Source organism: Thunnus albacares, chromosome 9 (assembly GCF_914725855.1).
Source record: "Thunnus albacares chromosome 9, fThuAlb1.1, whole genome shotgun sequence".
NCBI classification, from domain to species: Eukaryota; Metazoa; Chordata; class Actinopteri; order Scombriformes; family Scombridae; genus Thunnus; species Thunnus albacares.
This window is the reverse complement of record NC_058114.1, coordinates 17,432,415-17,447,852: the sequence shown is the minus strand read 5'-3', so window position 1 is coordinate 17,447,852 and position 15,438 is coordinate 17,432,415. Positions and strand designations below refer to the sequence as shown.

General features: G+C 39.9%; 1 protein-coding gene across 30 annotated transcripts in view; it reads right to left on the bottom strand.

The window, feature by feature from the left end:
* Window positions 1-15,438, bottom strand: part of adgrl2a (adhesion G protein-coupled receptor L2a) — a 98,769-nt gene that overhangs the window by 53,660 nt on the left and 29,671 nt on the right. For all 30 annotated transcript variants that reach the window (XM_044361268.1, XM_044361269.1, XM_044361278.1 and 27 more), the window contains exon 3: window positions 2,183-2,396. In XM_044361268.1, coding sequence (XP_044217203.1) covers window positions 2,183-2,396 — 214 coding nt within the window. The remainder of the gene's footprint in view (window positions 1-2,182; window positions 2,397-15,438) is intronic.

Below are 15,438 nucleotides of genomic sequence, written 5' to 3'. Positions count from 1 at the left end.
ATGTAAATAAGTCTTTTTTTTTTGGCCTCTTTTGGATTTCTTCCTATCTTTCCTTGTTTCAGATATAAACTCTTCAGAGATTGTTGTGTAATTTTTGAACCCACACACCTCAGAGAGACCCTTCTGTATCACAGGACTTTCTCTTAGAACGCACACATTTCTGACTTTGTTCTGAGTACAATAGCTCAGCAGTGACACTGAAATGCTAAAAACACATTTAAAACAACATCTGAACTACGGCCTCTGGCATTCTCAGGATATGCATATAAGGAATGAATCTGAGTCCTCTAAAGACGCTGGTGGGGAGCGTTTCGACGAGACTGTTTGGGATTTGTTGTCAGGCAGCTCCTGCTGGGTCAGTATTTGTGCTTCAGTGGACTGTTCTTGTTCGAGCGAGGCTGAGGCCAGCGTAATACACAGGGCCGCAAGCAGGGAGCAGGCAGGCTGCAACCTTTCAAGACACACAATGTGAGTCAGCTATCTGACTTCATCAAACAGGGCTTGACAATAAACCCCCTGAATACAAGGGCTCAACTGTTTTATTTCATTATTTTTTTATTTCCCAAGGCGGCTTGCCAGAGTTGCTGACAGTCTCATACAGTCCAATATCTCTCTCTGTGGCCCTCATATGTCATTCCATCCTGTGCACTTTGGCTCAGATGGCATCCCTATGTGACAACTGGTCTCATGTATAAGGTCTCACGTATACAGTGTTGCCAGTGGAACCCTGCTGAGTTGCATGTGTGCGCACAAGAACATGCACCTCCACGGGTTTGTTTCAACACTAAATCATCCGTCTTTGCACATGGATGATAGTTGCAGAGACACATGTCTTTAAAATGGCGGACATCTCTGTGGTCAGTCATCAATCAGTTTAGGAGATACAGAGCATCTTTAAGTCGGTCCTGCCAAGAACCTGCCCTTAATCTGACCGACAGGATTTGCCAAAGGGCCAAAACAAAAGAGTAGTATGTTAAAGTTGAAGAAATGCCAGTGGTAGAAAGAAGATTCAGATAATTTACTTAAGTAAACATAGTAATACCACACTATAAAAATACACAGTTGCTATCAAAAATGTATTTTTTTAAAGTCAGTCAGTGTATTATTATTACATTATTGTGCAGTATTATTTATGCATTAATATGGAAGCGGTATTTTACTGTTGTCGTTGGTCGAGGTGGAGCACATTTTTTAAACTATTTTACATACTGTTGGGCAGTTTAACCTCTAACACTGCATCATATTTTATAAACTGATCAAATGTTTTGTAAAATTAAATTGCAGTGTAGCAGCAATATAAGTTTTTTTTTTCATTGATTAAAAAATGTTTAAATGTTCTGCATTAAACAAAAGACAATATTTGAAAATTATGTTTGATTTACAAGACTTATAGAAACTAAAGTAGATTGAAAAGCTTTTTATATCAATCAAGGCACAAGCCAGAGAGTTTGTTATTTAGCTTTTGGTGGCAACAAAATATAGCTGTACTATACCAGGTTATTTTAAACCAAAAGTGGTTAAACCTATTTTATTAAACACAGGTGCCCCCCTCACCTGGCACACTTGCCAGGTAATGTATTTATCAGACTAAATTACAACAGACAGAATAATTACCTCCTGTAAGTAAAATTTGTTCTGTTGTTATTTTGAGATGTGAACTTGATGTCCATTGTGAATTTATTACTGTGCTCACTGATTTATTTTCATTTTTATTTAAATCTGTTCTCTTCAGCACCCAAGTTCTGATGAAGTTTCTAATTCTTTTTGGCTCGTGTTCAGTTGTCTCAGTATTGGTGCTAACATTAATGTCTTGCAGGTTATTGATGCTGAAAGGCTACTGTTGCTTTTTTTCTTTTTCTACTCCACAGTTACATTCACTTTTGCTATTTTTTCGAAGGAGCAAATAAATCCGATGGCAGCCCTGATATTCTGCTTGGCAGAAGATTTTACTCCAAAGGCCAGGGATGCAGAGAATTTTCTTAAAATAGGAAAAACGGATGCCAACAGGGGCAACCAGACAAAATGAAATGGTTGATAGTGGTCCAGTTCTGGTTGCTCAGGGTAACTAGCAACCGTTACTGTAAGCCAATTATTTTCTAAGGGTCCTGTAACTTTGGCAGATGCCTCATTTTGGCATAATTTATTTATTTTTGATACTGCACAGAGCTGTCTGCAGTTTTACCTTTGTGACATTATCTTGTAGGCATCTGGAAGATAGCAGTTGATGTTCTCCATCTGGAAAGGGTCGGCATCGCAGATCTTGTCATCTGTTCGGCCATAGTTGGCACTTTCAATCATTATGACATCACTTCCTGGACACCGCAGATCGATGGGGTAACCCTCACAAGACAGCTCTCTCCGTACTAAGCCAAATGGCAGGGCAGCCCGACTAAACCCTGAGGGAGAAGAGAGAGAGAGAGCTCTATCAGTGCAAAATGAAGGGAGATGTATAGTTAGGCTGTCACAGAGGAAGATGATGTAACAGGCAGAAGACACAGAATATCAGAGCTGGATGTGCTGGATATAAACAAAGGTAGCATCTTCATGAATGTTCTTTCTTATTCTATTCGAAAGGCTATAACAGTTGAGCAATATGAATCATGCTGATATGTGAACAGTGAACTTTGGATTGGCCTGACAGTATATTGAGTGAAGTCAGATCTCAACTGCACCAGTGAGCTAATGGTGTTAGTATGTCATCCACATGCCTTAACTGGTCCTGGAAAAAAAAATCAATAATTGTCATTAAAGTCAGTTTGTATGTCAGGAGGATTGTAACCCCTTATGATTGCCTATGTAAGGACATACACTAACATACAAACACTAATCTCTGACAGCTTGCATGGTGGTTAAAAAAAAAAAAAAAACTCCAACAAGAATTTATTTTGTAATGGATTTTTCTGCAACTGTTTTTTTTTTCTTTGCCCAACTGCTGTCCTGTGTTTCATTTTAATATGGGAGCACACTGTCATCACGCAGTCTATCACCCGAGACTTGTGGTTTACTTGCAATGCTCATTTTTCTATCCAAAATGAAAAAGCACAACAAGCATCTGTACATGAGTGTAATTTAATCCACTTTGCAGGACTGACAATCGAAGGCAGGGCTATTGGGATGCTGGAAAAAAAAGGGGAGAGTTTGTGTGTTTGTGTTTGTGTGTGTCTGTCAGGGAGGGTGCGGGGGTAGGAAAAATAGAAAAGAAATCAATATTATGGCTTCGTGTTCTGTAAATGTGAACAATGCCAAAAGCCATACTTAAACTAAAAGCAAGCTACATACATAAACTATACCAATTCAAATGCAGGATATTTTTGGTCAGGGCAGCTTCCTCCTGCTATGACATGTCAAGTATTAGAGGGAAGTGGCATAAAGCTTGAAAAGATTGCCAGCTGCCTCTCTGTTCACTTTGACTAAACCACTGGCTGCACTGAATAATAACTTTTTCTGGTATCTAGCAGTGACTTTGTCACCTCTTTTAGTCTTAACAGCGTTGTTATCAGCAACTTGACTCATAGCTATGTTGTTAGCATTTCCAAAGCCTCTACTTCACTAATGAGGTTTAGTCCACTGACTGGCTGCAGAAAAAAAAAATCGTTACTTCGTAACTTTCATGCACTAATTTGTTTGGCACCTGGACAACTCAGATCAATCCATATGTGCAGTTGTTTATAATCGCAAAGCACATTTTCTTTTCATGAGTTGCTCAGTGAGATGTTCTTTGTGTGGCAACAGTTTACTTAAAGCCACTGACTTCAGCTCTGCTCAACTGGCCTGGAAAGGCTGAGTTCATTGTGCCCTATTGGATGCCTCATCAATTAACTACCAATACAATTATCTTTGTCTGATTAAATGCTATGCTACAATGGAAGGGATTAGTATTCTGTGTTGTGCCCTCACCAGAAAATGCTACTGTGGTATTTTACAAAGGAAGATAAATGTCAGTTAGTATTGTTTGGTCCTCCGTTTGTGCACCAATCAGGTGAAAACCCTACTTCTCAGGTACTCAGTGAAGAGCTCAGGGTGAACAAAAAATATATCTGTATAGCCCCTTTTACACATGTACTGCAACCCTGAAATTTTCCGGACATTATCCGGAGGAGCTGTATGTGTGAGTGCAAATGTCCACTCAGTCGGACCAGACATTAAACCAACTTTACCGTGCCAGCTCACTAGTATATAGTCCGTGTAATATCTGATTGAACCCATGTGTGAATACAGCAGTTCATTTTCCAGAGAATTCACAGTGAGCAAGTAGGCGTGTTGATGACGTTTCTATCACGCGGCTGGCGCTGGATCAACACAGCAGGCCAGCTTTTGACTGGGCCTGAACACTGTGCTGTGAAGCTAGCGCCAATGGGACAGAGAACTTCCTGTGATTTCTCGTAAAATAAAAGCTGTTTTATTTCTGGTGAAAAGCTTAAAAATGCCAAATTACAACCACAGCATACTTTTTGTGTCATGTCTGCCTCCTGCATACCTTACCCAGGCGCCATCCCTTGCCTAAACCAAATGGAGTATTTCCATTAGGTGAGAATGCGTCTGACACAGACACAGATTTCTTGTTGTGTGCTACATGTGTGAAAGGGCAATTCCAGACCTTCATATATATTTATACATTCATAGGTGAAAACGGCTTATGAAGGAGGGCAGCTGCCCTGACCTATCTAACCTCTATAAGACTTTATTTGTTTGGGAGCACACAATCATCAGGGAAGGATCTTTTTTTCCTTTACGTGCGCTTTCTGACAGCAAACTTTCTCATGTGACCAATAGGCATGAAAAAGTAAAGGCTTTCAAATATGATAGGTTTCAGCCATATTTCATTTTTGCAGCCCTTTTCTCTCTGGAGTCAAAAAGAAACGCTTAAGGTGATAAACAATTTATCAGAGATGTTGGCTTGAAAGAAAAAGCCCAAGTGGAAAAAATGAAAACACGGCATGTTAGGAACAGGACTTGACAGCCAATCTCGAGTTCATGTCAGTGCTCTCCAGCATAGCTCCATCAAAAGTCAGCAATACAATGTATAGTAACTATACGAACCAATGTAAAACATCAGTCAATGCCACATTACAATTTTTATACTCAAACCATGACTTGAAAAGGGCAAATGTATAATGGAGACACGTCTATTGCTTTTCTCTATGTATTGTCTTATCATAAGAAAAAAGACAGGCTTCAGATGGGCCACATTTGGTGCATCTGAGATACTTTAAAAGCTTTTTTTTAATTGAGGAAAAGGTTTAAGAATTGAAAAGGTTCCTCAGTCTATACTATAAGCAAAAACAATTATTAATCCAATATATGAATATGTTAAAAGTACATTTAACACATGAAAGAAACAATACAATTCTTTCTGTGAATTTGCTGAGACTGGACTGAATTCTGGTTTGTCTTACTATGGAGGTCACATAGACTTCACACGGATCAATTGGGCAGCATGTCATGTATGGCTGGGTGGGACACATTAGCTTGCACTGCATGGCCTACTTTGTGGCTGGAAGTGATCTGGGTCTTTGGCCATGTGCAAGACCTCTGAGTTTGATCTCCAAATCTGCAGCCAAACCCAGTGATGCTCTGCGTCCCAGGAACACTGCTAAAACACTTAAATCACTCTGCAGAGCCTTTACAATCTCTGCTTCTGGTTTTATGATTTAGAACTGATGCAGTCTCTCTGCTTAAGTAGGAAAACAGAGGCTGGAGCAACAAAGAGATACATGTGAGCTTAAGAACACTGCAAGACTCCCTCTGATATATACCAGAAACTTTTTTTTTTCAACCAGGCTGATGACAGGCCCTGTAATAATGCTACATTTTCATGTTCAAATCTCTGGGAGTTCAACAAAATTGCCATCCTCGAGGCATACTTTATTTGCTAGCTGGGTTTGTGCTTCATGGGCCAAAAGCATGGCCGTAAACAACCTCGAAAAGCCTCTCTCCATTGATTAGGCCTGAGGCTGAACTACTTTCTCACTCTGGTGTCGGATGGTATTTTTGTATAGGGGAGATTAGTGACAAAGACAACTCAATATGTGGACACCCAATAGTCCAGCAATTTCAGCGCAATAGATGTGAGTCCTTATTTGAATGTTTACAATAAAGTCATTAATGGTCTGATGTATCCTCTTGTGTTCTGTATAATTTATTTTGTTTGATTTTGCTTCAGTTCAGTCCTTGACATTACAAATTTCTTACTGTGATGTGTGTGATCCTTCAAACTAATTCGACTACAGTGTTCATATACAAATATACATTGGTCAAAACAAGCTAAAGGAATAATTACTCGACTGACTTATCAAAATATGTTCCTTGCATAATTGTTTTGTAGAAGTTATTTTACATCATATAATGGAGTTTGGGTTTATGTGCCTATACTTCAAATCTCTGTTTATACAGATTATGAGACACCAAAACACCATCAATCATACTCTGCCACGACCATGCATTGCAACAGAATAATATGATCACAGCGGATCTAACATAAACAAAATCCAATGCTTACTGTCTCACTTAACTAAATAATTTAATTATTCAAATGAGCTAGAAAAGTAATAATTATTTTTCTCATGGCATCATTAGCATAATTATTGAGGGAATGCATGATATGAAAATTATTCACTCTCCATATGGAAACAGTGAACCATGTTAGGAATATCAATGTCTTAGATGTTAAAAAATTGTTCTATATTGTAAGGCAGCTACATTCTTTTTCCTCCCCTTGTCTCTCTTTGCTTTGTGATTTTCATGATAAGTCTTCTGAAATCACATCTAGAAAGATCTTAGCAGTTTATTGGAGCAGCTGAGAGCACTTGTTGCTGTATTGTGTTTCAGGGGCTTTTTTACTTCTGAGCTTTCTGTGGTTGGGAAGAGGCTGCTGAGCCAACAATATGTTGCCACATGTGGCGTATGCCACTGGTGCATTAGTTGCAAACAAGGAGCCACATGATGATGGCAACTGAGAGGAATTTTTTAGTTGTGTTCATCTTAGGTTGTCAGACACACATACACACACTCTTCACACTCAAAGGGAAACTCAGCACCCTCTTCTTCACGGGTAGCACACACTTCAGACACCTCCTCAAAATATGAGATGTTATTTTACTAGCTTTGATGTACTTTCATTCTGTGATGGTGCATCCAAACCTTTACATGGCAAGGAAAAATGTTGATTGAATTAGAGATGCCTATCAATCAACGCCTAAAAGGACTTATAAATTAACTGCACTAATTCAACTGCAAGAAGCAAAGGATCGAGGCATAGTCAATAAAATATTATGTGGAAGGCTCAATCCTGTGACCATGGCAACATCATGCAGCAGAGACATAACTGGCTAGATCCTTATCATGGCCTTGTTGACACGCTTCCTAATCAGGTATTCTGGTCAACCATCCACCCTACTACCACCACCACTAGAAAAGCATTACAATTCCTCTTAATCAGCTATGTAGCAAGCATTGAAATCAGCACTGATCAGTGTCATTGTACAAGAGTGGACTAAAATTAAACTGTAAGCCTTGAAAATATTGCATATTTTATCACTAACAAGTAGAAATAAGCAGCAGAGCCATTTTTCCACTAGAAAACAGCTGTTTATCTCCTTTTTAATATATGATTACTAAATCTTTTGACATCTGCTTGTTGTACATGTTGTTATAACATGCTAGTAATTGATTTTGATTGGTGCACAGGACCTCTATTTCCATGGGTTATGGCACTTTATTACACCAACGAGGAACCTCTATTTAAAGCCTCCCAGGCTGGCATTTACTACCATATGTAACCTTTGTGGTGACATTAGGCCAATACAGAATCTGCTGCTAAAGAACTGTGAGAAACCCCGGTATTATGCACGCAGTCTCTGTGGTGCTATAATACAATAATTCTTTTTTTTTTTTTTTCACAGATGAGCCAAATCATTTGGAAAGTGACCATCTGGTAGGATATGAGTGTCACTGAAGCAGAGGTAATGAACAAAATGTCTTCCTATTTCACAGGAACAGAGAGTCATTAGGATCTTCATCAACCATTTAGGGACATTCTACTGCATAGTCCCATGAAGCTAAACATTACCATGATCAAACATATGGACACATGTATTCAGGATGTACAGTACATTTACAGTATACTCAGCTAAAATGCAAACTCCGAGACAGATGTATGTTTAATGAAGGTAACCAACCTTCATTGAGAAAGAAATTATTCCACTATTGCTTGGTAGTGATTATGCAGCACAAATGACAAAGCAACTATACTGCTTTTCATCAGGGCTATCTTGCATCCAGTAAATGGTTTTCATATTAAAATGACCCTTTGTAACTTGAGTTACACATGCTTCCAGTGTTAGTCCAGGGGCAAAGCAGAGGCTGATCAAAAGGCCTATTCAGCCACTTACGCTGCCATCATTGTGGCCAGAGCACAAAAGGTCTCCAGATTATTTTGATGTGAAACCAGATAATTTTTCTGTCTAGAGCCAATGAGAAGTGTGACGAGGACGCTCCCGATGCTTGTCGTCTACCGTTAGTGCAGCCCTTTGATTTTCCTCACTGTTCTGATGAGAGCTAAACAGCTGCTTGTAAATGAGCTAGCATCTCTGCTTGGTTTGCCATTATTCTGCACTCCCGAGCCGACAAGGTCGCTTGCTGGGGGGATTTGGGGTGAAAGAAAAGTGTGGCCTATAGCATTAGCTTGGAGCCACAGGAAACACAGCTTGAGTCCTCCAGGTTCTGCCACCCCATCCCTTCCCCCTCCTCTCTATGGTACAAGCAAAGGAAGTCTGTGAAGGAAAAGAAACCTTTAAGTCAAGACTCTTCCCACAGTGCTGATTCTATAATCCAGAGATATCCTTTACAACAGCATGTATTCTTAAGAAGTCAGGTCCACACAGGGGAGGAGAAGAAAGAAAATATTGCATATATCCTGCAAACAGCAGGGTATGAGGTAGACTGCTGACTCTGTGTGGCCATTGTAAAAAAAAGAATTACGCTACTGGTTTGACAGATATTAACATTCTTTTGAATTTCTTCACATTAACTTTAACTCAAGACTGTGTTTCTCTTTTTTCCACTCTGTGTGCTGAAAGCTGATGTCATGTTTGGGCATGGCTAACAGCAAATGACAGTCACTTATACAGAGGTTTTTGTAATTCTGCCCGTAACATCTGTGGATTATTAAGCTCTTTGACAACTGATGTTGAAACTATGACTTATGTGGCACAGAATACACTGACACGACATCTTAGCTCATATTTATATCGGAGATGATCAGTGAGAGCCCAAAGTTATTCTGCAGGGGAAAAACCATTGATTTTTCTGTTCTTATTTCATCCATCTATCAGCACGACGCACAGTGCCTGACTGGTGAAAAAACAGGAATGTGCACGTATCCATAGTGGTCTTGCTTAAAAAGTCAAACAGATCCAAACACATTTTAGAAATATTAAATGTAAAAAGAACTAAATCTTGCATGATATTATGCAGTGTCAAAATATGTGGAATACTGCTTAATGTTAGGTCTTTGAAACCTACTTGCACAGAGAGGGGGAGACAGAAACAGAGAACGATATTGGGAGAAGAAGAAGAGGCAAAGAGCAGCAGGGGAACGAGCCTTTCAACCTCATTTGTATTCTCCACCATCCAATTCACTCCAGTTCATTTACATCTCCGCTACTTCCATAGCAACAGCAGGGGGGCTATCAGGAGCATCTTTGATATAGGTACATGACTCTGAAAAGGATCTTGTCATTTCTCTCTGAATAGACAACATGAAAAAAAGTCTCAGATTTTTTCCCCCTTTTGGTGTTAAGGTGGCCTTCTTTAAACAGAAATTTACCCTGTCAGACTTTTTATATTTACTCTATTCCTCATCTCCGACTAGCACTTGTAGATACATAAGCCTACAGAGGAAATGCCATCATATCACAAAAAATATCTGAGCCTCTATATCTTAATACTTTATGTTTTTTTCTGTTTTCAGACAAAGGGACATTAAGGGACACTAAGACTGGTAACAGAGAAAAAGTCCATGTTTTCTTTCTGTTACATTCCAGACAAATTTGAACAGATAAAGGGCATCAAGTGTTGCCACCAGACAAAATGAAAATGCACTGCACCAGCAGGAAAACACAGCCTCATCAAATTCCATGTACACTTGTATGTAAATCAACCTTTAGGCCTAATTAAGCTCTATGGGGCTCATCAAGGTCATAAATCCCCTTTTTTCATAATGCATTATTGACTTCACATCATCTGCACATGTCGGCTGACTGCACTCGCACAAGCACACAATGTCATCTCACTGTCTAATATCGGATAGCCCTGGGGCCAGGCGGTGTGTGTGTGTGTGTGTGTATTTGTGTGTGTGTGTGTGTGTGAGAAGGGGTGAGTGCTTTTTAGGTCACACAAAAAAGCAAGGACATCTTCTTGTAATGAAATGGCTGCTATGACCATCAAACAGTAAATTTTGTCCCGTGGTCCTTAACAAATGATCACTGGCAGATTTGAGCCTTAAATTACAATACTTCTTAAGATTGTCACAGATAGGTCAAGAGTTTTTCCTATTTTACTATGACACTTCAGGTAAATTAAAGGCAAATTTATAAATTCAGGAAGTGCAAGTCATTCTTACCTATTCTTGAGTTTTAAATTGTGCAAACTGAAAGTGAGATGATTGCTTTTTTTGTTGCTGCTGTTTTGTTTGATTAGTGGTGGATAAGCAGCAACCTCCAGGGCTGAAAAATGAAGCAAATGTGCAAGTGCCAAAAACTGCAGTTCCTCGAATGGCCACTTGAGGCTGGCTCCCCATAGACCCCCATGTTAGAATGCCCAACTTTACAGCAGAAATAAACATGTTTACAGCCTGGTAAAAAACAGTTTTGGTCTATATAGTTAATTTCCCCATTCATGACAACTGTACAGGGGGTAAATTTTTATATAACTCACTTGTTTAAATTTTTATTAAAGCTTTAAGTGATGCATAATTAAGATCGTGGCTGCTTTGAGTGACAGGTGCTACCACGGCATCAACGTTGGTTAGGTAACCATGGTGTAACCCCAGATTAACAGAGTATAGGCGTAGCTGTAGCTGTCACTATTTCAGTGTGTTTTCAGTTCATGAAAGTTAATTGTAACGTTTTAGTCGCCTAAAAATGTCTTATTCAACAGCTAGCAGCTAACAGCTAGCCACTAGTGTTAGGATAAGCTCCACCTTCTCCTTCAAATACGGTCACTTCAAATAATCCAAGATGGCGACAGTAAAAATACAAACTCAAGACTTCAAAACACAGTCCACAAACCAATGGGTGACGTCAGTGCTATGTCTATTATTTTTTTACGGTTTATGGTAGTGGACTGATCCTATGAGTCATTCTCTAAGAGAATTGATAATGGGCTGTTCCTGCTAAGAGTCATGGTGCCTTTTAGTGAGAGCAAGCTCTTTGGAACTCATTACTCAGGCTTATCAGTGACAATATTTCAGATGATATTAAGTGATCCTGAGTTTAAATGTGATAAGGATGTGAGTCATATTTTTTGCGCAAGACCTTTCAAACTGGATTTGCTATGTGTTTGTCAGCTCTTGCCCCGGTGTATATCATTTCCACAGTTTCCATTACAAATGATGAAAAAAATGGACTCAGATACATTGGGTAGCCCAGACTTCCTTCTCTGCTCCAATGAAGCGTTTGATGCTCCTCGATTCAATAAGGAAGCATTTCCCAATGGGTCACCAGTGGCAGTACACACAAATGAGAAGGGTCCATCTGCTTGGTTTGCATTCCCAAAGTGCACTTCCTCAAGCAGACCACAGCAGTGGTTCCTTTTCTTGAGACTAGGCTCTCATGTGTATGCATTTGTGCCACATTATTCAGCTAGTGCTGCAACTGACCCCCACCTGGCATTTAAATTCCCTGACCAACCGGGTTGTCATGCCCTGATGACACGACTGCTGCTCCATCTGAATTCTTTATGCAGCTCTTATTCAGACTAGACTGCAGACTTGTCGCCTTCTAGGTTAGGCGGATTGTTATGTGACACAATGCTATTTTACTCAGATACACTAGCCTCCTAGGCTTTTCTTTCTTGACTCACTCAAGGTTATGCACATATTCTGCCCACCTACGGACTACTTCTCTGACAAATGCAACACAATGGAAACAATAATATTTATTTATTTATTATTTCTCTATGAGGGTATTCTTTTAATCAGGGGAATATTATCTTTAGATTTCATGCGGTTCAAGGATTTCATCTCATAACAGCTGAAGAGAAAGCGGGCCAAGCTAAAATTGAATTTTACTCTCGTTTCAATTCATCAAGGATTTATTGGCTACTATTCATTATAATCCAGAGGCTGAATATTATCTTGATGACCTTCCATCTCATATGTATTTTTCTCTCCAGTGAACTGATGGTTATAATGTTCAAAAGAAGGTTCTCCCCAACATTTTTTTTTATTAGAAACTTTTAGATTTGGATTAACCTCATTTGAATCAAGTCCACAGACTAAGACCGGTTCCTAACATTCTCAGTCCTCCATCTGTTTCCAGCCCTCACACTGTCACAGCAGGGGCACTTTGAAGTTCTCATTTAAGGATTTATCAGATGTCTCTCATGCTTATCGGCCTTAATTATTGCTTGTTGGCTATTTAAAATAATTTGGGAGCTTGTAGGGGGGTTGTGTGTGTGATGGAAATTAGGGTACAAGAGCAACTATTAAGCGAGAGGCAATGATCCAGCTGAGCTGAGTCAGTAGCCCATTTTAAACAGAGATCCCATAATATTGCCGTAAAGAAGATCTCTCATTATACTTTACTTTTTTACACTATACCAAACAAAGCCGGCATAATGCCGCCCCCGTGTGTGAGTTTAGATAGCATGCCGGCGTTCCAGAATCAGAGGCGTGACTTGTAACACAACAACGTCAGCGTCTAGAGAGTGTAATCCCACCATGCTGGCTGTCCCTTTTACACAGATGTCGATTCATCAATGTGACTACCTCCGCTAACGGCTTAATGGCAGAATGATAATGCCCCCCCATTCCATGTTTGTAAGTTTTATACAGAACGGCAAGGCAAAATAACAGCACAACATTCCCGCCTTGAAAAGGCTGTGTAAAAGGGGCTAGTATTACAAAAGATGCCCTTATATACTAAGAGGGGTTGATTTAAAATGTCATTTCATTTGACATTGATTTGTATTGTTTCCGCATGGGGAATCTGTCTTCGATGACTGTTTTCTTCAGCCTGTCATTTATTTGAGAGTGGGGCTTAAGAGCACTGGCCCAAGCCCTTGACATACGGATGCACTCAGAGGTCATAATGACTCACAAGGTCAAAAGCCAAGTCACATGAGGTCAAGTCGTAGTGAACTGCCAGAGAACAAATGGCCTGAGTCGACGTATGTTATGTTTGACAGCAAGTAAACCAGCAATTCCTGACTTCTTCCCTCTAAATGATGACCTACAAAAATGAGGCAATGAGCTTAAACTTTATTATTGACTGACAGCATATTTTAGTGGTCTGCCTTTGGTCAAGCAGGTCTTGGACAAGCTTTACTATGAAGAAAGGGTTATAAGAACAAAAGAGGAAAACACTGAATGTACCAGTGAAACTCTGTACGTTAACAAGCTTCATAAATGGGCACTCAGAGTTCCTCCAAAAGGCCCTGGTTCTAAATCCTTTATATTTATGGGCGTAGTTTCACCACCCCTCGTTTACAGGAGCCTCTTCAGGATTTACAGCGGCTCTAAATCAGGACTGAAAGCAAGAGGACAAAGAGGATTCCACTAAGGGCAAGCAGGAATATCTTGCATCTGACTCTTGAGAGTGAACTGTAAAATCTGTGAAATCATAAGCCTTTGGATATATTATGTTCACTTAAGAGAATGTGCCATTACATGTTCTGCAATCAGTTTTCAATGCATGATATCCAACCCATAACCACACTTTCCTGTGCTTCAGTGAACATGCCTTTCAACAGCGTCTTCACAATGAAAACGTGATTACATACCCCCTGAACACCTGCAGATTGTTGTTGTTTACATTAGGTATTTCAGCTGATATGCAATGGAAAACTCACGGGCATGAGTCAATGGTTTCATAAATAGCAGTTCTCATAAGAGCACTTGAATGCATTCATCCCCCGGTTGCTGCTGTTGCTCAAATCAGAAGGTGCAGAGGGACTAAATTGCTCACACTGACAAATATATGTAATTCACTATATGAAGGAAAACTGCACAGTATGCACTGTAACAGTTTATTCATAACAGTTGGCATCAGTCTCTAACACACTCAGGACTATATACTGTAGACAAAGAGTGAATATTGCAATGCTGCACTCCATGTGACCTAAACACAGCAGTCTAATTACCTTAAAATTCCAGTAGATTACAGTAGCAAACAGGAAACCAAGCTACATTTGCCCTTTGACCAGCAGAGCTGGTTCATTTGTCTGGCGCGAGGTGTACATGCTGGTTCCTGTTTGAAATACCATCTACACTGGATAATCAAAAACATTCTCCTCATCCGCCCCTTCCAGACAGCACTTCATCAGCAGTCCTTGCGTGAGGTCTGTCTGCAGCCCTTGATGTCCACTACACAGGCTCCAGCAACATAAAAATATTAAAGAACTAAAGAGCCTGTGCTATTTCTGTTATCATCCGGGTAGCTTTAGGTATTTTCTCACCAGGCATTTTTTTTTTGTTGCTACATATACCAGAGCCTTTAACATCAAATCCTGCAGACAACCCAAGTTAAAGCCAGATCTCTGTTCTAACACAAGTAACAAATATATGACACTGAAGAAAACAAAAACACAACTTTTAAAATGGAAGCATATCTCTGACAAATTGAAGCCTGCTTATACAAAGATGCCCACATACTGTTAGTCACATCTGCTGTGGCTTGATCAGAGGCAACCAACAAAAGCACTAAACAACAAATGTTCCATGAATAATAGGTCTTTGGTTATAGACCACTGCACTGGAGATTGATAAGTCATATTTGTTTTCCCGTATTTGGGATTCAGAGAGGAGACTCGATGGGTTATCAGAACATGTTTTGTAGATTGTCTGAGATATACTTGTTAGGGACCCACATGATTCTACCTGGGCAAGAACAAAGTAAGACAAAGCATGACGGTAAAATACAAGGCAGATAGGGACATGTGGGTAGATGACTAATCTTGAGTGCCTGAGGTCCCACCCAGCAAGAGCCTCATGAGACCTGTGTGAATACTCATTATCCACAAAGATCAGCACTGAGAATGATGGGAGAAGGTAGGTTTCACACTACACATGCTCTGAAGCTCCGTCACGCTGAACCACTCTCCTAGACAAGTCAGAAACCCAATTAAGGACCATGTTGGAGGTTGAGCAACATGTTGAGGAACACACTCCTGCAGTTTTGTGTGAGACCTCCGCAGGACTTGTGACCTAATTAAACAAAT